At 36.7% G+C, this 23,395-nt stretch overlaps 1 protein-coding gene across 4 annotated transcripts in view; it reads right to left on the reverse strand.

Annotated features, from left to right (window-relative positions):
- Window positions 1-21,358, reverse strand: part of ATG4C (autophagy related 4C cysteine peptidase) — an 84,265-nt gene extending 62,907 nt beyond the window's left edge. Inside the window, exons 1-4 of one of the 4 annotated variants that reach the window (XM_063712044.1) lie at window positions 20,885-21,043; window positions 2,913-3,007; window positions 1,493-1,636; window positions 96-179 (exon numbers count right to left, since the gene is read on the reverse strand). In XM_063712044.1, the coding sequence (XP_063568114.1) occupies window positions 96-179; window positions 1,493-1,568 (160 nt within the window). In that variant the 5' untranslated portion in view covers window positions 1,569-1,636; window positions 2,913-3,007; window positions 20,885-21,043. Of the gene's footprint in view, window positions 1-95; window positions 180-1,492; window positions 1,637-2,912; window positions 3,008-20,884 lie in introns of all 4 variants that reach the window. The other 3 variants (XR_008514440.2, XM_063712045.1, XM_002810744.6) reach the window with 3 other exon arrangements.
- Window positions 21,359-23,395: the final 2,037 nt, after the last annotated feature.

Below are 23,395 nucleotides of genomic sequence, written 5' to 3' on the forward strand. Positions count from 1 at the left end.
ATTGCAAAAGTAGATTAATCTAGAAATAAAATAATAAAAAGTTACATGATGACTTCTACAAAAATTTTTAAATGGTTTACAAATTTTGTACTTACCTTCATATTTAAAATGGTAACATTTTCCAAGTAATAATACAGGAGAATTTCTACTAAAATACGTCTTTGTTTTCAACACCCAACCTAGAAAAAAAAAAAAAAGAAAAGAAAATGTTTTGTAATTAAAAGATTTCAGACTAAAAGTCTAGCAGCATTTTCTTTTACTTAATTTCAAACCATCAATTATTATTTATGGATGTGCATTTTTGGCAACAGTTGCAAAATACAATATTTGGACAATGAACTAGAAATAAAGGCAATTTATGCTAGTTTCAAATAAAGTTAAGAATTTTAAACACACTTTAAAAACTATCCAATTAAAGGACATAAGAAAGAAAAAACTTTAATTTTAATTTATTTTCAGATAGCTCATAATGGTCTTTATCAAGTTCTCACAATGTTCTTATGGTACATAATTTAAACTGCCAATTGTGTTTTTCCTGAATTTGTATTATCAAGGGGTTTTACTGAATTCTGTTTTCACACTTATTTTATGAATATGAGCTTCTTTCCTGTTGAAGCTGGTTCTGCCCAAGTACTTCTCCATCTTAGGTGGGCTTCAAAAATAGCCATATACTCCTTATTAGATTCGTTTGCAAATCAAAAGGAACTAGGTTAAAAATAATATCTAGGAGAAAAATCAGAGGTATCAGTGCATGAACTTTACAGTCTGTTTTGTGTGAGAAGAAGCCTATTTTGCTTATTTCCTGGCACAGAGATGAGGCTGCCTGAAACTGTATCTGAAAAGCCAAGGTATTATCATCACCTGAATAAATTCTATATGCTTTAGAACACTAAAAAAAAAAAAAAAAAAAAAATTACACAAGACATGAGGATATTAATATACTCTAGCAACTTTTAAAAAAAGGAAAAAAGGCCAGGCCCAGTGGCTCACGCCTGTAATCCCAGCACTTTGGGAGGCCAAGGTGGGTGGATCACGAGGTCAAGAGTTCAAGACCAGCCTGACCAACATGGTGAAACCCAATATCTACTAAAAATACAAAAAAAATTAGCCGGGTGTGGTAGTGCGCACCTGTAGTCCCAGCTACTCAGGAGGCTGAAGCAGAAGAATCAATTGAACCTGGGAGGCAGAGGTTGCAGTGAGCTGAGATTGCACCACTGCACTCCAGCCTGTGTGAGAGAGTGAGACTAAGTCTCAAAAAAAAAAAAGAAAAAAGGAGACCACATTGTATGCTTGAGTTTCTAAGCAATGTTTATGATGATACTTGGCTCTTTCTTCAGGAGATATTTTTAACTACATTCCTTATAGAAATATTTCATTCAAAGTAAAGTATGCCATTTATTCTGAAGAAATTGTCAGTGACTTAAGAGGGAAAATGATAAATATTGCCAAATATTTCTTTGGATTTATACAATTTTTAAAACATGATACTTACTATATTTCATGTTGTTCCAAGCAGATATAAATTTGGTTTTTAGCTTGTCAACTTCATCTGTTCCTGTAGCCTCCATATTCAAATTCTGAAGGAAAAGCCATCACTCGATTGCATTCTTCTGTAGAGTTTAATCTTTTATACTGACTTTAAAAATTAAGGAAAAAATCAGTAATTACTACATATATGGTTACATGGAGCAATACCTGTTAAAGTTACTTAAGTGATTAAATACAATTTGAACTGGAAATGAACAAAACAATTTCTCTTTTTATACTCAGAAATAAACAGAAAACCAATTTCTCATTTTACAAACAGAAATCTTATAGAATAAGATATTCTATATTTTAATTACAAAAAACCTTTACTAACAAATATACAACAATAAACCTATCATGCAAAACCAAGCAATAATCTCCCCCAACTGCTCACAATTGAATACAATAAATCAATTTAGCAACACAGCTCTGCTCTGGTGCATTGGCGCAAGTGAGAATATCCAAGATTTGTTTTATCTGTAATTACAGAAGGTGATTTGAAATCTTATAAAAAATCTTGACTATCTTCAGAATGGAAGCTTCCACTTATATTGATTAGTCACTACTTTCACATAAAGTCTAATTATTTTGTTTTGTTTTTTAAATAAGACATTTCCTACGTTTCCTTCCTACCTCCATACTGCAGCACTTAAAAAAAAAAGAACGGCTTAAATTTATAACGGAAAATGTTGTCTTACTTTAAAATAGAATAAATGTAGCTCATAAGTGTTTGTTTTATTACTGACTTCAGGGAAAATTGAGACGTGTGATATAATCTCAAAAGGAACAAATTATAACTGAAAATGCTTGTGCTTATTTGCAATAATTCACAGACAGTTTACTTTTCAAGAAAAGAATGCTGCACAGAACATTACCCTTTTAGGATTAGAAATACCTACTCAAAAATATTGATACATTCATTTCTCTAACAATAGACATTCCATTTTATAATATGTATTAAAAGTTACCAATTATACATCATAGTTCTGAGCCAGGAGAAAGCATGGTCTACTGGAAGAACTTAAACAGTCAATGTAACTAGGAAACAGAAAAGTCTAAAAAAGTGGCATGAGATGTCTAAAAAAGTGGCATGAGATGAGGCTATAGGGTTATATAGATGCCAAAGCACAAAGCGCCTTGTAGACCAGGTTAAAAATTTTGTTCTTTATCCTAAGAGCAATTTGTTTCAAACAGGAATATCATAACCAGATTCAGTAGGTTTGTTTGTTTTACTTCAATAGCAGCATGGAGAAGAACATGGAAAGGAACAAGAGTAGATAATGAGTTTACTACTACAGGTTGAGTATCCCTTATCCAAAATGCTTGGGACTGAAAGTGTTTGGATTTCTTTTTTTTTTTTTAATATTTGCATTATGTATACTTACTAGTTGAGGATCGTTAATCTGAAAATCCAAAATCCAAAATGCTCCAATGAGCATTTCCTTTGAGCATCATGTTGGCATTCAAAAGGTTACAGATCCTGGAAAATTTCAGATTTCTGATTTTCGGATTAAGGATGCTCAACCTGTATTATACAGGACTAGGAGATGATAGCTTGGACTGGAGCAGTGAAGATGGAGAAACGGACATTTGAGGAAACATGTAGAAAATTCAGTAAGTCTTGGTGATACAATGGATATGGAAGGTAAAGAACAGGGATATGCCAAAGATATACCCAGGCTTTGGTCTGTGAAACTAAATAGATGGTGCCAATCACTGAGACAGGAAACATCAGGAGAGGGAGAGGTTAGAGGGAGAAGATTATGAATTTGATTTGAGATATGTGGTATTTAAGATGTCTCTGAGAAACACAAGCAGAGAGTAGTTCTTTTCTTTTTTTTTTTTTTTTTTTTTTTTTTTTTGGAGACGGAGTCTTGCTCTGTCCCCCAAGCTGGAGTGCAGTGGTGCAATCTCGGCTCACTGCAAGCTCCGCCTCCCCGGTTCATGCCATTCTCCTGCCTCAGCCTCCCGAGTAATTGGGACTCCAGGTGCCTGTCACCACATCCGGCTAATTTTTTGTATTTTTAGTAGAGACGGGTTTTCACTGTGTTAGCCAGGATGGTCTCGATCTCCTGACCTCGTGATCCGCCTGCCTCGGCGTCCCAAAGTGCCGGGATTACAGGCACGAGCCACCGTGCCCTGCCATTCTTTTCTTTAATCATTAGATAAATTATTGCCAGGCACTGTTCTAGGCACTGCAGGTACAGCTGAGAACAAAGGCAATGAAATACCTGTTCTCTTGGAACTTACACTCTAGATATATTCTCGGGATGTCAATCAACTAGGCAGTTGGATATATAGATTTGGAGCTCAAAGGAGAGGTCTGAGCTAGGCATATTAATTTGAGAACTGCTGACGTATAAATGAGAATGAAAGCTATAAACACATTCCTCAAGGACTCTGGTTGTTTTTTTTTGTTTATACCCCTAGCACTTGGCATAGTTCCTGGTACTTAAGGATGATATTTAAGGCCCTTGATGAAATAACCTCTGCCTACTTACTCAGCTTCCTCTTTTACTACTTCACATGCAGCATATGCTGAAACCACATTTAATATTAATATCAAAGCTTCCTGAACTTGGTATGTTATCTGGTACCTCATGCCTTTGCATCTTTTCCCTCTACCTCAAGTGCCTTACTGCTCACCCTCACTGTATGACGACCTTACTATCATGGAGTCCCTGAAACCCAGATTTGGTTTCACTTCCTCTGGTAAGACTGGTAAGATTTCCTGACTGCCCTCTCTAAACTTTAAACTAAGATAGGTGTCCTCCTCTTAGTTCTCATAGGATCCTACATTTTTCCTACATTCATTGCACTATACTGTAACTGACTGTTCTTAAATTCTGCCTGGCGCAGAATTGGTTCTCAAAAATATTTATTAAAGGAATCAGTGAACTGATATGAAATATAGGTATATCACTAGCAGCACTCTCACCAGAATCAGAATTTTTTTTTAACTGACACTAGAATAAAGAAAAGGAAAGAAGAATTTTCCTCAAGAAAACTGCATACATAATTTAGCAAAATCTGGAAAAGCAAGAAAAGGAAAAGAGTTTATAAAATGTGTGAATTATATATAGTGCATCCACATGATGGATTATGCATTCATTAAAAATGTCTCCTAAAATGGGGAAACACTATGCAGAATCTGAAACTTATGTGTCATATGACACAGGCAAAGGCAGGGACAGCAGAGGGGGAATGAAGGGAGTTAGAAAGTAAGAAAGAAGTACAGCAAAATGTTAAAAGTAGTTCCTCTGTGGTTATTTTTATACCACAGTTGCCCACATTTTCCAAATCTTATACAAAAACATTTATTATTTTTAGAATTTAAAAAAATTATTTTTAAAAAGCCACCAAGCTTGATCTTCCAGATCCAAAATTTTTAAATGAGAGTATGTGCATGCAGGTATCTTCTTGCTAAGTCTGAAAGAAAGAAGGCCACAGGGAAGACTTTTTGGTTCAGACAGTTCCCATCACCAGCCATCCGGAATACTCTGGACAGTCCTCAGCAAGTGTGAAAACCAAGATGCCTTAAACTGGATGGGGAAAAAATGAAGACAGTGAGCAATTAGACATGTTATATGGGGAAGTCTGTATCTTAGATAATGATGCCTAAGTAAATACATAAGCAAGATAAGATGCTGTGACAAATCCATGGAGGCAGAGAGTAGAAGGATGGTTACCAGAGGCTAGGAAGGGTAATGAGAGGGTTGGGGAGAGGTGGGAATGGTTAATGGGTACAAAAAAAAAAAAAAATAGAAAGAATGAATATGACCTAGTATTTGATAGCACAACGGGGGATTATAGTCAATAATAATTTAATTGAACACTTAAAAATAACTAAAAGAGCATAACTGAATTGTTTGTAATACAAAGGATATATGCTTGAGGGAATGGATACCCCATTTTTCATGATGTAAGTATGACAAATTTCATGTCTATATCAAAACATCTCATGTACCCCATAAATATATACACCTACTATGTACCCACAAAAATTAAAATTAAAAATTAAGATGCTGTGATAGATACAGAAATTAATGAAACAAATACTCTAAACCTCAAAGGCACTTAGACTGGAATAAATTGTTGAGTTGTTATTTCATTATTTTTGGTCAAAACTCCTGCTATGTAGCTACACTATTTACTCAGAGTAACTTTACCCCCAAACTTGAAACAACTGAAACACCTTTGGGACACATCCTTAACTATTCTATGAAAATACTTTCATTATCATTGTTAGATAGAGTAGTTGAGAACGATAAAATTATTATCATAAGGTTAAACTAAAGATGAGTTGTTGCTAGTTTAATAAATAATTCAGCATAGTTACTTTTCATATGACTAAAATTAAATTCCATTTTTCTGTAAAGACTGAAATCCACTTTATTTCTGTAACAAAAATTTAAATGGAGCCTGGTGTGGTGGCTCACACCTGCAATCCCCACACTTTGGGAGGCTGAAGGGGAGAACTGCTGGAGCCAAGTTTTCAAGACCAGCCTGGACAACATAGTGAGCTTTTCTCCCTATAAAATTAAAAATTAGCCAGACATGGTGGCGTGTGCCTACAGTCCCAGCTACTGGTGAGGTTGGGGGATCACTTGAACTGAGGAAGTCAGGGCTGCAGTAAGCGATGATTGTGCTACTGCACTCCAACCTGGACGACAGAACAAGATACTATCTCAAAAATAAATAAATAGCCAGGTGCGGTGGCTCACGCCTATAATCCCAGCACTTTAGGAGGCCAAGGTGGGTGGATCACGACGAGGTCAGGGGTTCGAGACCAGCCTGACCAACATGATGAAACCCCATCTCTACTAAAAATACAAAAATTAGCCAGGCATGGCGGTGCACACCTGTAATCCCAGCTACTCAGGAGGCTGAGGCAGGAGAATCACTTGAACCTGCGAGGCGGAGCTTGCAGTGAACCAAGACTGTGCCACTGCACTCCAGCCTGGGCAACAAAGCAAGACTCTGTCTCCAAAAAAAAAATAAATATTAAAATGGCTGTTTCTAAAAATCTTAACTTTGGAGAAATCAGAGATTATTTTGAAAGATGATCCCTTGAGCCATGTTGGAAAGTATTACAAATTGAGACACTTTACAAAGGATAACCAAAAATTCCGATTGAAGAGGAGAGTTGCCTTACCACATATTAAAACACACTATAAAACTACAGTAAAGTTTAGTACTATTTAAATTTATTTTTCTTATTAGCACAGGATAACACTGAATAAAACATAATGGCGAGCACAAATATAAACCCAAGTATATTTCAGAATTTAGTACCTAATATGAAAAATAACTACACAAGTGAGAAAAGATGGCTAATTTAATAAATGCTAAAACAATAAGCTAGACAGTTTTTAAAATAAAGCTAGATGACTACCTCAATAAATGATGAATTCTAGATGAATCAAATATTTAAATACAAATGCAAACACATATGTGCACATATTCCAAGGAAACATAGATTTAAATTATTTTTTAAATCTTGGGGTAGAAAAGGCCTTTCTGGCTGGGTACGGTGTGCTCATGCCTGTAATCCCCACACTTTGGGAGGCCAAAGTGGGTGGATCACTGAGGTCAGGAGTTCAAGACCTGCCTGGCCAACATGGTGAAACCTCGTCTCTACTAAAAATACAAAAAAATTAGCCAGGTGTGGTGGCACGCGCCTGTAATCTCAGCTACTTGGGAGACTGAGGCAGAAGACTTGCTTCAACCCAGGAGGTGAAGGTTGCAGTGAGCTGAGATTGGGCTACTTCACTCCAGCCTGGACAACAGAGCAAGATTCTATCTCAAAAAAAAAAAAGAAAAGGTTTTTCTAAGCATGGTATATAAAACCAGAAATCAGACAGGAAAATGTAATTAAATAAAAATGAAACCTTTGTAGAGAAAGAAGAAAAACAGTATAAGGTTGTTACAATCCAACAATAAGGAAAAAAGTTCAATACCAATTACCAATTACATATATAAAGAGTTAATGTCCTTAATATACAAAATGGTCTTATAAATCAATAAGGAAAAACCTAAACAGAAAAAAAGGCAATTGGAAAAAGAAAAAGGCCATAAACATACAAAATATTTTCAACCTTACTAGACCTCAGAAATGTACATTAAATGAATTTTTTTCATCACAAGAGATCAAACTGCCAATCCTGAAAAAACAAGCATAATTAACAATAACATAACTATTTCTCAAATTATTAACTCATAAACAATAACAATTATTTCTCAAATTATTAACTCTTTGATGGCAGAGAATAGCACAGCCAGCACTAACAAACATAAAATCATCTGCTGATGACTAAATTATGGCATATACATATTATAATTATATAGATCTATATTTATCACTATAAAAAGATATCAAGGGCATAGAGTGAGAAAAAAAGGGGAACAGCATGAATATAACTTATGCATGTCGATACATAAATATCATATATGTATATACATATGCCCACACATGTACATATATACATAAAACAATGTCTAGAAGTTCATAATGTTAGTTTCTTTTTTTTTCTTTTTCCCCGAGACAGAGTCTTGCTCTGTTGCCCAGGCCAGAGTGCAATGGTGCGATCTCAGCTCACCGCAACCTCCACCTCCCAGTTTCAAGCAATTCTCCTCCATCAGCCTCAGGAGTAGCTGGGATTTCAGGCATGTACCACCATGCCCAGCTAATTTTTGTATTTTTAGTAGAGACGGGGTTTCACCATGTTGGCCAGGCTGGTCTCGAACTCCTGACCTCAGGTGATTCGCCCACGTTGGCCTCCCAAACTGCTGGGATTACAGGTATGAGCCACCACGCCCAGCCCATAATGTTGGCGTCTAAGAAATGAACCTCTACTTTGACTTTCCTCTTTGTATTTCTCTTTATTATTTAAATTGTTCACATTGAGCCTCTTTTAAAAAACATCAAAATTATTCAAAAGTAAACTGCTCAAATAAAAAATTGAATACACTAAATTACAAATATAACCAGCTTATATTAAATTCTAACAATACAACTGAAACTGCTGGACTAGAAAATTGACAGAGAAGACATCCTATTACAAAATTCCTAACAGCTGATAAAGTCAAAATGCTGAGACATTTTTTTTCTTCTTTTTAAGATAAAGAACCTTATTCTTGTGGTTCTTAAAGACATCAGATTCAGCTATTTAGTCATGTGAACATTCAACTTCCTCAATTTAATTCCCCATGGCAACTCTAGCTAAATAAAGTAACTTGGAGGATTATTCTTTGTTAATTCATAATTTTTGTTTCTCCTTAAAATAAATGGGGTAACATTTGGAAAGAGAAAAAGTAATAAATTAACGCTTTGTTCTATTAAAATATTTTACTTATATTTGTGTCAGATAAGCCAAGGAAAGCAAGACAAACAGTACTTTTAGTTTAACTGCAAATGAGCAAAAAAAAAAAAAAAACCCACACAAATGAGGAAACCGCTTGCCTGCTTTTGTTAAAAAAAAAAAAATTAAAATGCATTTGACTACAAAGCATATAGAAAAGTAATAATTTAGCCATAATTATAAAATTAGGAATTTTGTAATAGGATGCCTTCTCTGTCAGTATATTTCAATCCCTGTAGCAGTTAAAATGCCTGGTTTCACTGCCCCAGTGATAAACTGATATGCCAAAATTCTTGTTTATTCTATGTGGTGTCATTAGATTCTCAGTCTGGAAAGCATCAAAATAATATACTTCACAATTTCCAAACTATTTTTAGAAGGTGCTTATGAATTATTTCTTTAAAAACTATGATAAATTATTAAATCTTCTCTTTTTTTTTTTTTTTTTTTTTAAGTAAAAAGGGGTCTCCCTCTGTTGCCTAGGATGGACTGCGCAGTGGTACAATCATAGTTCACTGCAGTCTTAAACTCCTGCATTCAAGCAATCCTCCCGTCTCAGCCTTCCAAGTAGCTGGGACTACAGGCACCCATCACCATCCCCGGCTTAGAAAAATTACTAAGTCTTTATTCAAGCAGATGTTCTCTTTACTAACATATACTACAACAACCTTATCATCTGCCATCTTCATATTTCTATGCATTGTTAACATTCTAACAAATCCATTTTAATTAGAAGATAATAGTATTAAAGAGAAGAAAACTATTTTATCCTATCTCAGTAAACAAAGATAAAGCTAACAGATGAGGTTTATTCCTAACTTTACTGTTAATGATACAAAAAAGCACAATGAAGACTAAGCAGAATTCTTTTGGAGAGCAGAGCTACAACATCTGAGATGAAAATTATCAATTGAGACCCAGATGTCATTTTTAGAGAGTCACTTTTCTAACGAATAACCATGCATTAAGATAGTCAAAAAATTGTAAACTGATAAATGTAAAGAGTACTCAAATCAATGTACAAGAAGGGCAGGTGAAGGTAATCAGCCTCTCCCATCTAGCAATAAGACTACTTTATCCACTGAGGATTTAAGGCCAAGTAAATGCTCCTGGCAGAACTTTAGGGATTAAGTCTATGGAATACATCTCAGTCACATAGTGCAATGGGTAAAAACACCGCAGACCTCTGGAATTTGCGAATGCTCAGGCATCTTCCTCAAACAGTATTCTGCTGCTAGATGAAATATAGATATTGATTTAGAATTTTTGATACGCTTTTAGCTATATCATCAAATAAAATGAACTGTGAAGTCTACTCTAAGTTTTTTATCTATTATATGTAACCTTTTCTACCTGCTTGCATTTTTAGTAAGAAATATCAATCCCTTATCTGATCTTGAAGGTCTCTAATACAATGGGCTATCATCTCTGCTCTCATTTCTTCTCTCCCTCTTCTTTGTTTACAGAAACATCAATTATTGTGTCCATTTCTATTCCTTCTCTTCACCGATACCTGCCAATCTTCTATCTTCATGCACTGAACTTGTACTCTATAAATGGTCAGTTTGTAAATTCTTTTCCTTATCTTTTTAAAAAGTGGCAAATATGAAGGGGAGAGCAATAGTAATATTTATGTGCAGTGTCCCCTTTCAGAGCTAAGGGGTAGGCAAGGTAGATGGCAGTAAGAGATAATGACAAAAAGACTGAAAAAAGGAACAGCAACACAGTAAAGGCAGGACATGCAGGTTCAGAAAATGGCTTTGAAAAGAAGAATAAAGGGCTGATAGCAGAGAGACTAATAAGATAGTTTTGCCTCAAGAAAAATCTTACAAACCTTCTTAGGACTCCTCAGGATCACATCCTCCAATAAAAAACACTGAATCAATGCACAGCTACTTTATAATGATGACTTAAATAAAATACCAATGCATTCTTCTCTTAAATCTAATGAGTAAAATACACATGAAAGAAACTAAATATTAAGCAGACACACATTTATGGTCACACATGACTTCTACCAAGTTCCTCACACCTGGCTTGTGGCAAAAACCTCCACTTCTGCAGCACTGCATATTACATGTTCACAGACTGTGCAAAGTCATCATCATAACCCACCTAAATAAGATGTAAGGAGTTTAAATGACCTCAGTCATGTACTTGAAGACCAAAATAAGAATTATTAATGACACCTAGGCTGTTTTAAGATAGCCTTAAGCCTTGATCTTATCTCTAAGAAGAACATAATATTTACCACACAGTTGTTTGATAAATACATTTTAATTATGTCAGGTTCTTAGTAACCTCTGAAAAGTCGAAGGTAACTACGAATACTTGGAGCCTCCATACTTCAAAACACAACTTTCCAAGCTCTTAATATTAACTCACAGTGTTAACCTCTTATATAGAGATAGTAGTCTTTATATAAGAGGTAACACCGTAAGTTAATATAGAGACTTATATAGAGACTTATATAGTCTTATATAGACTGCTATCTTTATATAAGAGGTAAAGAGTCAAATCATTTAATCAACAAAGTATAATTAACCCCTACAAGAAATGAAGGATGTAAGAACCTCAGGACTGAAAGAGAATTTACAAAGCATCTAATAACTAACACTTTTTTTGTTTTTTGGTGTTTTGTGTGTGTGTTGGTTTTTTGTGGTTGTTGTTTGTTTTTTTTTTTTTTTGAGACAAGGTCTTACTCTGTTGCCCAGGCTGGAGTGCAGTGCCAAATGCCTTGATCTCCCAGGCTCCAGTAATCCTCTCACCTCAGCTCCCTAGTAGTTGGGACTACAGGCAGGCACAACCACACCTGGCTACTTTTTTCTATTCTTTGTAGAGATGGGGTTTTTCCATGTGGCCCAGGCTGATCTCAAACTCCTGACCTCAAGTGATCCGCCCGCCTCAGCCTCCCAAAGTTCCAGGACTATAGGCATGAGCCACTGTGCCTGGCACTAGTAAGTATTAATATTAACAGTAGTTCTTGACCATTGTCTCACACAATACAAGCTATCACTAATCTTTCCTAATCAATAGTACTTGGGTGGAGAGGAGTAGTGAAAGAAAATGTGTAAATTTAAAAGAATTTTAAAAATCATGGCCGGGTGCGGTGGCTCACGCCTGTAGTCCCAGCACTTTGGGAGGCTGAGGTGGGCGAATCACGAGGTCAGGAGATCGAGACCATCCTGGCTAACACAGTGAAACCCTGTCTCTACTAAAAATACAAAAAATTAGCTGGGCATGGTGGCAGGCGTCTGTAGTCCCAGCTACTCGGGAGGTTAAGGCAGGAGAATGGCGTGAACCCGGGACGTGGAGCTTGCAGTGAGCCGACATCGCGCCACTGCACTCCAGCCTGGGCAACTGAGCAGGACTCTGTTTAAAAAAAAAAAAAAAAATCACTACCATCCTGAGAGCTGTGATCTGCTCTCTGGTTCAGACGCCCTAATAACCAGCTACTACTTGGGTTCAACCACCTATACAGTAAAAAGATCTCCTTTACAACACCCTTGCCAACTGCAGTCCCTCAGCCTCTGACTGAACACTTACTTCTAGAAAAGAGAGGTCAGTACTAAATGAATATTGTACTAAACTCAAAATATGCTATAAATATAAAAGCCTGATAATGTTTTAAACTGTGTATTTTCATATCTGTTCTAGAGCATCCATAACTGTTTTAGAGTATGCATAGTAACTACATGATACCTGCTAATTTTAAACAACTAGATTTGCTAAAATGATATTATGTGGAACCAAGTTTCTGTCTACACATTATTTTCACTAACTGGTCCTGGTTGTAACCTCTGAAACTAATCCTTCCATTGGAGAGCCCATCTGATATTTAAAGACTTACCTCCTAACCTCCCTAGCCCCCAATCTTCTCTTTTCTACATTACATGTCCCAATTCCTTCAACTGATCAGAAGACTGTCTATGAGTGGTAATGAGAACCTCAATCAGGGTACTGGTGAAAGGATTAGAAATGAGTAGATAAGGCCGGGCGTGGTGGCTCACACCTGTAATCTCAGCACTTTGGGAGGCCGAGGCGGGTGGATCACGAGGTCAGGAGTTCAAGACCATCCTGGCCAAGTTGGTGAAACCCTGTCTCTACTAAAAATACAAAAATTAGCCGGGCATGGTGGTGGGTGCCTGTAATCCCAGCTACTCAGGAGGCTGAGGCAGAGAACTGCTTGAAACCCGGAGGCAGAGGTTGCAGTGAGCCGAGATCGTGCCACTGTACGACAGCCTGAGTGACAAAGCAAGACTCCACCTTAAAAAAAAAAAAAAAAAAAAGAGTAGATAAAAGTAGCAAGTTGACATGGTAGACCTAGCAACATCATACAAATATATGGATGTGTATATGCCCACATACCAGAGAGGAGACTAAAGTGACTATGAGATTTCAGGTCTAATGTCTAGGAGGATAATGGTTCCATTAGCTGAAACAGGGAACCCAAGTAGAGAAGACTAAGGTGAAGATAGGAAATTCAGTTTGAGATACAGTGATTTTGAGGTATGTAATAAGTAAATATGAATGTTATCATGGTGCCTTTAAGAGATGACTGGGTAACTGGGGTTCTGCCCTCATAAATAAATTAATTCACTCATGGATTAATGGATTAACAGGTTATCAGAGGAGTGGGACTGGTGGCTTTACAAGAAGAGAAAGTGAGACTGGAGCTAGTGTGTTTAGCTCCTTCACCATGTGATGCCCTGCACCACCTCAGGACTCTGCAGAGTCCCCACCAGCAAGAAGGCCCTCACCAGATGCAGCTCTTCAACCTTGGACTTTTCAGCTTTCGTTAACTATAAGGAATAAATTCCTTTTTCACATAAATTACCCAGTTTCAGTTATTCTGTTATAAGCAATGAAAGACAGACTACGACAATGGATAAGACCATTTCCAAGACCCATTATATTAGTTACTCTTGCCAAGAAAAAGGTGCATCCATATTACTGAAGCTACTACTACATGTAATTTAAACACAAAATATCACGTTTATTCATCAAGTATTTGAGTGGTTACTCCTACAAGGCACTGAGGGAGATACAATGAGCCATGAAACCCAGTACCTGCCCTCACTAATCTTACATTCTAATAAGCAAGATGGTTATAACTAACCATAAGCCTGAATGTGGTTATATCTCACAATAGAGATATAAAGTATCATAACTATTAAGAGACATATTTTCCCCCTTTCCAACGAGAATATTCACACATGAATAATATCACAGGGTAAAATACAGTCACAACAAGTATTCTTCAAATATAAAGAAGGACTTAACGAAAAACATAAATCTTTCCATTCTGGTTATAAATACAGGAAAACATTAGACCTATTACTTGGGAATTAGTTAAAGTACTCCCAACAATTATGTCTATTGTTAAAGATTAATGCTTGAATTGTATCATCAGTTAAAAGAAGAGCATTGTTTAAAATGTTCACAAACACAACTGTTTTGGTTTACAAATGGAATCACTTGATGTCACTTTTCTTGCATTCCTAATTTTAAATATTATTATAACTGAAAAAATAGAGCTACAAGTTTAGAGCCTTACAAGTCTTAAAACTAAATATTCTCCAGCTGATATAACTGTTCTAGAGTTCCCTATAACTATATATTATAAAGATTTAAATTATGTCACTTTAGTAGTTTTACAGATAACTGATTTTACAAAGAGTATATTAAAAAGTAATTTAGTAGGAACCTAACTATATTTTACATTCATAACATAATCACACAGAAAAAATAATTCAAATAACTTTGAACACCTGTTTTGACTATATATACCTTTAGTGGGATATATTCTAAGAACATAAAATGGCAAAGAAATCTTTACTTGGTAAATCTGTTGCTGGAAGCAGTATCAGTCAGTCTAGTAATTCCAAAACTATTTTATGTGTGTTGTAGGATAGGTTAGATGAGTAAAAATAGTGATAAAATTGAGAATCAGAATTCTCTCTTTGGGAAAACAGAGATATAAACAGGAATTGGAAGGAAGTAATGAGAACTCTGCAGTGTTGAATTTGAATTAAAGGTATCCCGTGAACTCATGATTTCTTAAAAATGTATACGTTGGCCGGGTACAGTGGCTCACACCTGTAATCCCAGCACTTTGGGAGGCCGAGGCGGGCGGATTACCAGAGGTCCAGAGTTCGAGACCAGCCTGACCAACATGAAGAAACCCTGTCTCTACTAAAAATACAAAACTAGCTGGGTGTGGTAGCACATATCTGTGATCCCAGCTACTCGGGAGGCTGAGGCAGGAGAATCGCTTGAACCCGGGAGGCAGAGGTTGAGGTGAGCCAAGATCCGCCATTGCACTCCAGCCTGGGCAACAAGAGCAAGACTCTGTCTCAAAAAAAAAAAAAAAAGTGTATATGTATGTCCATTTAAAGGGTCTAGAACCAATGACACCCCAGTAGCAAAGAGCATATTCGATACCCAGATCTTGGTTTATTTCTATTTTTTTTTTGAGACGGAGTCTTGCTCTGTCGCCCAGGCTGGGGTGCAGTGGCGCGAACGCGGCTCACCGCAAGCTCCGCCTCCCGGGTTCACGCCATTCTTCTGCCTCAGCCTCCCTAGTAGCTGGGACTACAGGCGCCCGCCACCAAGCCCGAATCATTTTTTTTGTATTTTTTAGTAGAGATGGGGTTTCACCGTGTTAGCCAGGATGGTCTCGATCTCCTGATCTCATGATCCACCCGCCTCGGCCTCTCAAAGTGTTGGGATTACAGGCGTGAGCCACCACACCCGGCCCAGATCTTGGTTTCTAAGAATCATTTTCCACTAAAATAAAACAGGACTCTGTGGTAAAATGGCTGATTCCATGTATTGAGCAGGAAATTTACAAGGTGAGCCTGGAACATCTTATTGTGCAAATATGAGTAAGAAAGTGCTCAAACACCAATGTGGACATATCCAAAGTTCATGGGAACCAGCTTGAAGGATCTACCACTGACCAGATTTGAGATAATTTAATCACCAAAAGGAATGATGGTAGCAAATTATAACGCACTGCATAGATTTTGAAAAAAAGGATACTTGGGTACATAGTGATACTAAAATAAAAAAGAAGAGAAAGCTCTTATTTAGAGAAGAGAGCCAGCAAATACATGCAGGAATGACAGAAGTGGGAAATCACTATTTGGCAACCACCAATGCTTTTATCAACGGCTACTAAAATCACTGGATAGGAAAACAAAACCTGCAAAACAGAATATCCACATGACCTCAATTTATCACCCCTACAGATTACTACATACAAAAGGGAAAACGTACTTTCGGAATATAAAAATCTGGCTAAACTAAGTGATCAAACTTAATCACCAATAATGGAATAAACCATCATTACATTAATCCTAATATGATTAAATAGAAAGTTCAAAATATCACCCATGTAATAGTAAAAAAAAAAAAAAAGAAAAACCCACAACTCTTCAATCTGAAACTAATTGTGAGGAAAAAATCAGATAAATCAATTTTGTGAAGCATTCTACCTGAAGACAAAAAAAGAAAGAAAAGATAAAGACTGTTCTAGATAAAACAGACATATAAGTACTAAATACAATTAATGTCTTTAATTGGATTCGGTATTTTTGTAATGGTATAATGACATTACTAGGATATTTGGAAAAATCTAATTGTTGAATATGGACCGCATATTAGACAATATTATCATATCAAGGTTAAATTATTTGGATATGCTAATGGCATTATAGTTATGTAAGAGAATGTGCTAGTTCTTAGGAGACGCATGATGAATTATTTGGGGGTAAAGTGTCATGTTTCCACCTTACTTTCAAATAGTTCAGCAAGAAAAAAAGGTGTGTGTGTGTGTGTGTATTTATAGAGAGAGAAACAGCACTTGTCTAACAGCAAGGAATGAGAGCAAAAGAGGCACAATGTTAACAACTAGTGAATCTAGGTAAAAGGACATACAGGTATTTGTCATACCTACCATTTCAATGTTTTTACAGGTTTGAAAGTAAAAAGAAAAAAATAAGGGAAAAAGTAGAAGTTAGGTTGATTTTAGAGCAGCTGATCAGACTTCATGAAGCCTAACTACTCTTCACCCTATTCATAAGAACTAAAAGCAAGTTCAAACTTCGAAAAGGTTTGGCTAAAAATAAAGGTAATAATCCTAACAAACAATAAGTAATCACAAACTAATCACCATAAGTTTTCTATCACAGCTGTAAACTACACATAATCTCAGAACTCTGTGAAAGATGTTATGTGCTGGTTTATCTGGGACAATATTGAATAAGCAGAACTATTTTATATATTTTCTCCAAATCTAAATACCAAATAAATTTTTTTTCTCGAATTGAGTTTTATTAGTTACAAGGTATCCTAAAATGAAAATGGTGTCACAGGAGTCAAGATGATCTTGAACCCAGTATCACTATAATAATAATGATAATAAACACTTAAAATCTGTACCAAGTATTTTATTAACCTATGTACATATATCATCTCATTTAATTCTCACAACAATTCTATAAGGCTGGCACTATTATTATCCTCATCTTATAAATTAAAAAAAAAAAAGGCTTGGAAAAGCTGTATAATTTCTTCAAGGTCATACTGCTAGTATATAGCAAATAGAGACCGTGAATCCAGGCAGTCTGACACCAAAGTCGCTTTGCTCTATACACTCTACCACTTTACTGAGAAATGTAAAATTTAAACAATAAACTATAAATCTCTACTGTTTGGGTTCAATATCTATCAAAAATTACATGACTGAAGCATTTCAGAGAAAAATCAAAAGTATGTATTTTTCCTTAATGCATTTATATTTATGTATGTACCAAATGAATGAAGTTAGAATTTAATCAGATGCCAGTTTACTACCAAATCTCAAGTGAAAATAAAGATGGCATGTAACTGCATTATTCAGTTACCTACTCATATACATGGTTTAACATATTACAGATAGATTCAAAACAGAGACCAACATATTTCCAGATGCTTTCATGTAGAACCCCACCCTTGCTCAACCAAGAAAAAATGAGACCAAAAAAAACTATTTTTGGCATAGTATTACTCAAATATACAAAACTACAACAATGACACAAAAGGGTAAAAAATAACTAAGAAATTAACCTTAAACACTGCTACCACAATAAAAAATACTAATAAACAAAGCATGTTTCCCAAACCTGGTCCTATTTCAATGTTCTCTACCTCGGGGAACGGTGCAACAATCCTTCCAGTTACATAAGCCAAAAACCTAAGATTAGCCAATGATATCTTCCTCTCCCTCACCTTCCATCTCTAATCCATCATCTAGTTCCACCTCCTGAACACCTCTGGAATCCATCTTACCACCACCACCTTTTCCAAAATACCATCTCTCAATTTGGCCACTCCAACAATCTTCTAACTGGCCTCTCCTCATCCCCACTCTTATCCCCTCTATAATCAGTTCTTCCTCTGTGTAACATCAAGTCCTTTTTTAATAGCATTTACCACAGTTGTAACTTTAAATTTCTTTGACTATTTGATTTATGTCTGCCTCCTCTGTTAGACAGTAAATTCTATGAGGGTAAACACCGTATTTACTCACTACTATACCACTGTGGCCTAGAAGAGTGTCTAGTTAATAAATAAATGCTAAATGATTGAATGCATGTCAAATATTACAATTTTATTTATAAATAGTCCAAAAAATAAAAATAAAGTGCTTTATAAGGCTCAACAATTATTCCATATTACAGATTTTCACTTTTTTTTTTTTTTGAGACAGGGTCCTAATTTCTACCTACCAATCCCTAACCACTATTTAAATTACAGATTAGATCTCATCTTCATGAAACATTCCCTAGTTATCTCTCTTCTCACCTTTAACATTCTAAAACACTCCCGTAAAATCTAATACATATTGACTATATTTTCTGCTTCTTGAAGGCAAAGTTTACATCTCATACATTCTGCTAGAGTATAAGCTCCCTAAGAGCAGGGGCTTTTCTTGTTCACTCTATATCCCCAGCACCTTGAAGAGTGGCTGGTATGAATAGCTGCTCAGTAAGCATGTGTTGATTTAACGCTCTTTATATATTCCAGGATACAGCACAAATCCTTGCAGCTGTTGTACAGTGGGAAGAGTCGAAAAGAACTGAAGTAAATTCCTTAAATTCTTCAAACTTCAGTTTTTTCATCTGTTAAATGTAAATAATACTCAATAGCTTAGTTGGAATAACTGAGCTAATGCTTTAAAAGCATCTATGCAGAGCTGAGGACAAGAGGATACTCTTACAAATAAATGTTTTGGTGATTTTGTGACAATAGTTAAATAGTAAGCAGTCACTAAATGCCTACTAAATGAATAAAATCTCGGGAAAAATATTAAAAGATTGAGTAATGGCTACCTTATCATTTTTTTCAATAAAAAATATATGAGTAAATTTATTCTGAAATATATTTCGCCCCAAATCTTAAGCATGGCTGAAACCATTCCAGCATTTTGTGCATTAATTAGAAATAATCCCAATTTAACATTGTATCAGTATTAATATTGATCATACTTGTATAGATCATACTTGATAGCTTAAAAAAGAATGATAATCTTAGTATAAGAACCTCTTTAGTGCAATAATTGGAAAAGAAAACGAGCTGCAAACTCATTTGAGTTACGTGGTTCCCCAGAAAGCCAGAAAATTTCTGCCTTTTTATAAAACATTAGTGAACAGAATACGATGCTGTTCACCAGAACCATCAAAATATCTAGAAATACTTCATAACCAATCACCATAAATACATTTTTCCAAATACTTGACTCCTATTTTAAAGAAAAAGAGCATTAATTAAATGGCTTTTAATGACTTTTTGCTAAATTATACAACTCCTTAGATGGGCCACTTTTTGACATGTGGTTCTAAAAATTTTATAGCGAATGAACTGGTAATTCAATATAGCCTTAGATTATTGGACTAAATAGAAACTCTTCCTGTTCAAAGAAGAAGCTTTATCAATTTGAAACTCAGAAAATACACAGACTTTACCTTTCAAAGCCTTTCCATTCCCTCTGGGTACTCTCAATGGCTCATAATCTAATTAAAAGTCACAAGAAAGCAAGAAGGAAAGATCATTCCCTTGTCTCTTTCTGACATCAACTGACACAAAATCATTGCCAAAAACCCACTGGGGACATACGGTCCAAGCAGGAAAACATAAGAAAACTCCTAAGTAATTCGGATATAAAAAGATGTAAGACGAGGTATTCTTCTCTAACTATAGGGTAGCAGTGAGCCCCATGTGGGTAAATAACCAATACAAAACGAAAAGGTAAGCCAAAGAAATCACAACAAATATAAACTCAATAAGCAGTGAGCTAAGTTGACCGCTGAAGGTTCTCATATATGAATATAGTCATCATATGTAAGAATTTATTCTACACCTCCAACCTCAAAAGCCCTTAGATGCGGGTAGGGTTGGGAGAGTTCACGGTGAGCGGGAACCAAATGAAGTGAATGAACGTTAATATTTAGATGGAAAGGCATTAATATATGCAAGGCAGTGTGTTATGGCTTGAAGCAGTAACAAACACCAAAAAGGGAGAAAGAGGCTAGGAATGAGAACAGAGAGATAGTGGGGATCCAGTTATTATTATTATTTCCCTTTTTTTATTTTTTAAACGAGGACAGGGCCGACAGAGCACTGGCATGAGGAGGGATCGAATGGATGCGATCGATCAGGTGAAAAAGTCTTGCCTGCAACATCTAAGAAAACCACAAGGAAAGGAGGAACAGCTGCCCACAGTTAGGCTTACGGTTTATCTCTGGAACCCAGGACAGAGCGAGGAAGTCAGAAGACAAATGACACTAGAAAGGAGAGACAAGGGAGGCGCCAAAACCCTCAGAGAACCCAGATGGTTGGCCACAGGGTCTTCACTGAAGGCGGACCCCCCACCAAGAAACCCGGTCATTCGGGGACCAGAGACACTAAGTCCCAAACTTCTCGACTCCTTTAGCCTCAAGCCGATCCCTCACCGAAACAGAAGGACTGGAGAACTGTAAAAATGTGCAGGAGCCACCAATCCGGGAAATGCTCCAGCTCTAGCAGCCGCCGCCACAAAAGCAGCCCGCACACACGCAGACGTTCCGACCTCAGCGCCGCAGCTACAGGTACTTTGAGCAACCCGGCCACCGTAGTAAGAGGAACCGCCTCCGCGTCAAATCCATCAGATCAGCCACTTCCGGGATACGAAAGCCTTGAGATTGGCAGTAGCGATAGCAGCGGCGTAGAGGTCTCTGCTATGCTTACTTTATCCATCCGTTTTTCCCACCTGCTCGCCACCCCAAGCCGCTAATCCACCAATGCAAAGCGCAGAACCAAGAGAAAGTATCCGTCTGTGAGCATTGTCTCTCTGGTAAACAAACCACATTACGGCTCCCATAAATTCCTCTTGAGCACTTGGACTTCCACTACCAGCAGGCCATGCAGCATCACGCCCTTGCCTCTGGCGTAGGAACTGCAAGATCCAGCATGCATTGCGGCCCTCCTTCCTCGCACTCAGGACCAAGATAGAGCCTAACCAAGCCTCACTTTGATTTAAAAAAAAAAAAAAGCCCGGATGCCTTCTTATCCTGTTGTTAAGGGACTCTAAGCCAAGCCATTATTAGGACTGTAGGTTATTTATAAAACATCAAGGGATATGTGCACTCATTTTCCATATTCAGTTTATTTTCAAGCATTAAAACACAGGATAGCCGGGCGCGGTGGTTCGCGTCTGTAATCCCAGCACTTTGGGAGGCAGAGGTGAGTGGATCGCTTGAGGTTAGGAGTTCGAGACCAACCTGGCCAACATGGTGAAAGCCCGTCTCTGTTAAAAAATAAAAAAATTAGCCGGGCGTGGCGGCGGGCGCTTGTAATTCCAGCTACTCGGGAGCCTGAGGCAGGAGAATCGCTTGAACCCGGGAGGCAAAGGTTGCAGTGAGCAGAGATCGCGCCACTGCACTCCAGCCTGGGCGACAGAGCGAGGCTTTGTGGGAAAAAAAAAAAAAGAAAGAAAGAAAAAAGGACGGTCTGAAGATGCTTTTTATAACGTGGAAATTTTTGGCCAGGCGCGGCAGCTGAAGCGTGTAATCCCAGCACTTTGGGAGGCCGAGGCGGGCGGATCACTTGAGCCTAGGAGTTCCAGACCAGCCTGGCCAACATGGTGAAACCCCGTCTCTACTAAAAATATAAAAAATTAGCCAGGTGCGGTGGCGCGCGCCTGTAGTCCCAACTACTCAGGAGGCTGAGGCAGGAGAATCGCTTGAACTCGGGAGGCGGAGTTTTCGGTGAGCCAAGATTGTGCCTCTGCACTCCAGCCTGGGCGACAGAGCGAGACCCTGTCTCAAAAAAAAAATAAAAATAAATAAATAAAGTGGAAATTTTTATCTACACTCCTAAATGATGTCAAGAGAAATACTGTTACTGTAAAATGTAATCCTATGCCGTTTTACAGTACCGCAGATTTTGTTGGAGCAAGGACTACCAGACATGCTTCTGAATTACATAGGAAATTATACTAAAAACTAGAAATAAAATATGAAGTCTATACCACCGGACTATGAAACCACAGGGGAATGAAAACCTTCAAGAATGAAGAGTTGAAAAGTTCAAAATTAAACTTGAAATTTTTTCAATTTTGTAATGGATTTGGTGGTTTAAATTATTTTTTTATTCTCACAGAAACAGGTAGCTGGATCTATTTATTTTTTATTCGTTTACTTGGACAGCTAAATAACAAAACAACAAACAAAGGATATGATAAGTTCACAAATGGCACACTTATTAGAGTGAGCAAAATAGTTTTCTTGCATGATTCCATAGCCTGTGGTTTCCTGTTTCGAAATCCCCAAACTCTGTTCTGATTTTTTTTTTAGGAGAGAAAGCATGCATCTAACAAGCTGTTTAGATGCCTTTTTGTAACTTTCATAAAGACCTGGATTACAAGAATGCATATATTTTATTTTTGGTATTGTGCATTAACAGGCCATGAGAAACAATGCTTGGATTCTTAAAATAACTATATAATTATACAAAAGTAAATTGTGTGTATACTACAGACTTGGGTTTTCTGTAGATTTACCACAACAAGTTTTAATTGGTTAGAAAAAAAGGAGTAGAGTACCTTTCCTTTTTACAACTTCACACAGAAATCACAGGAGGAAACTATATTCTGCAACACTGACATGGCATCAGCTATCATACAAACTGCTTTCCAACGCTAGTGCGTTAAATTATGCAGTGCTAGCAAGTAAATATTTAAAATCTATGATCATGGAAAATAATCTGCTGTTTTCCATGCTCATGCACTGAAACAATATGAATGCAGTGAGAGAGGACATTTCCATTGGAATGATTCAAAGGTAATGTTGATAAACTATAATTAGGTTATCTGATATTCATAGGTGTTTGCCATAAATAAACACAAAATTGCATCCACTTATTAGTGATGTTATTAAGGAAGCTTTAAAAATATGCTAAATATTTGATACACATATTTCTAAAGT

This window comes from Pongo abelii, chromosome 1, assembly GCF_028885655.2.
Source record: "Pongo abelii isolate AG06213 chromosome 1, NHGRI_mPonAbe1-v2.0_pri, whole genome shotgun sequence".
NCBI classification, from domain to species: domain Eukaryota; kingdom Metazoa; phylum Chordata; class Mammalia; order Primates; family Hominidae; genus Pongo; species Pongo abelii.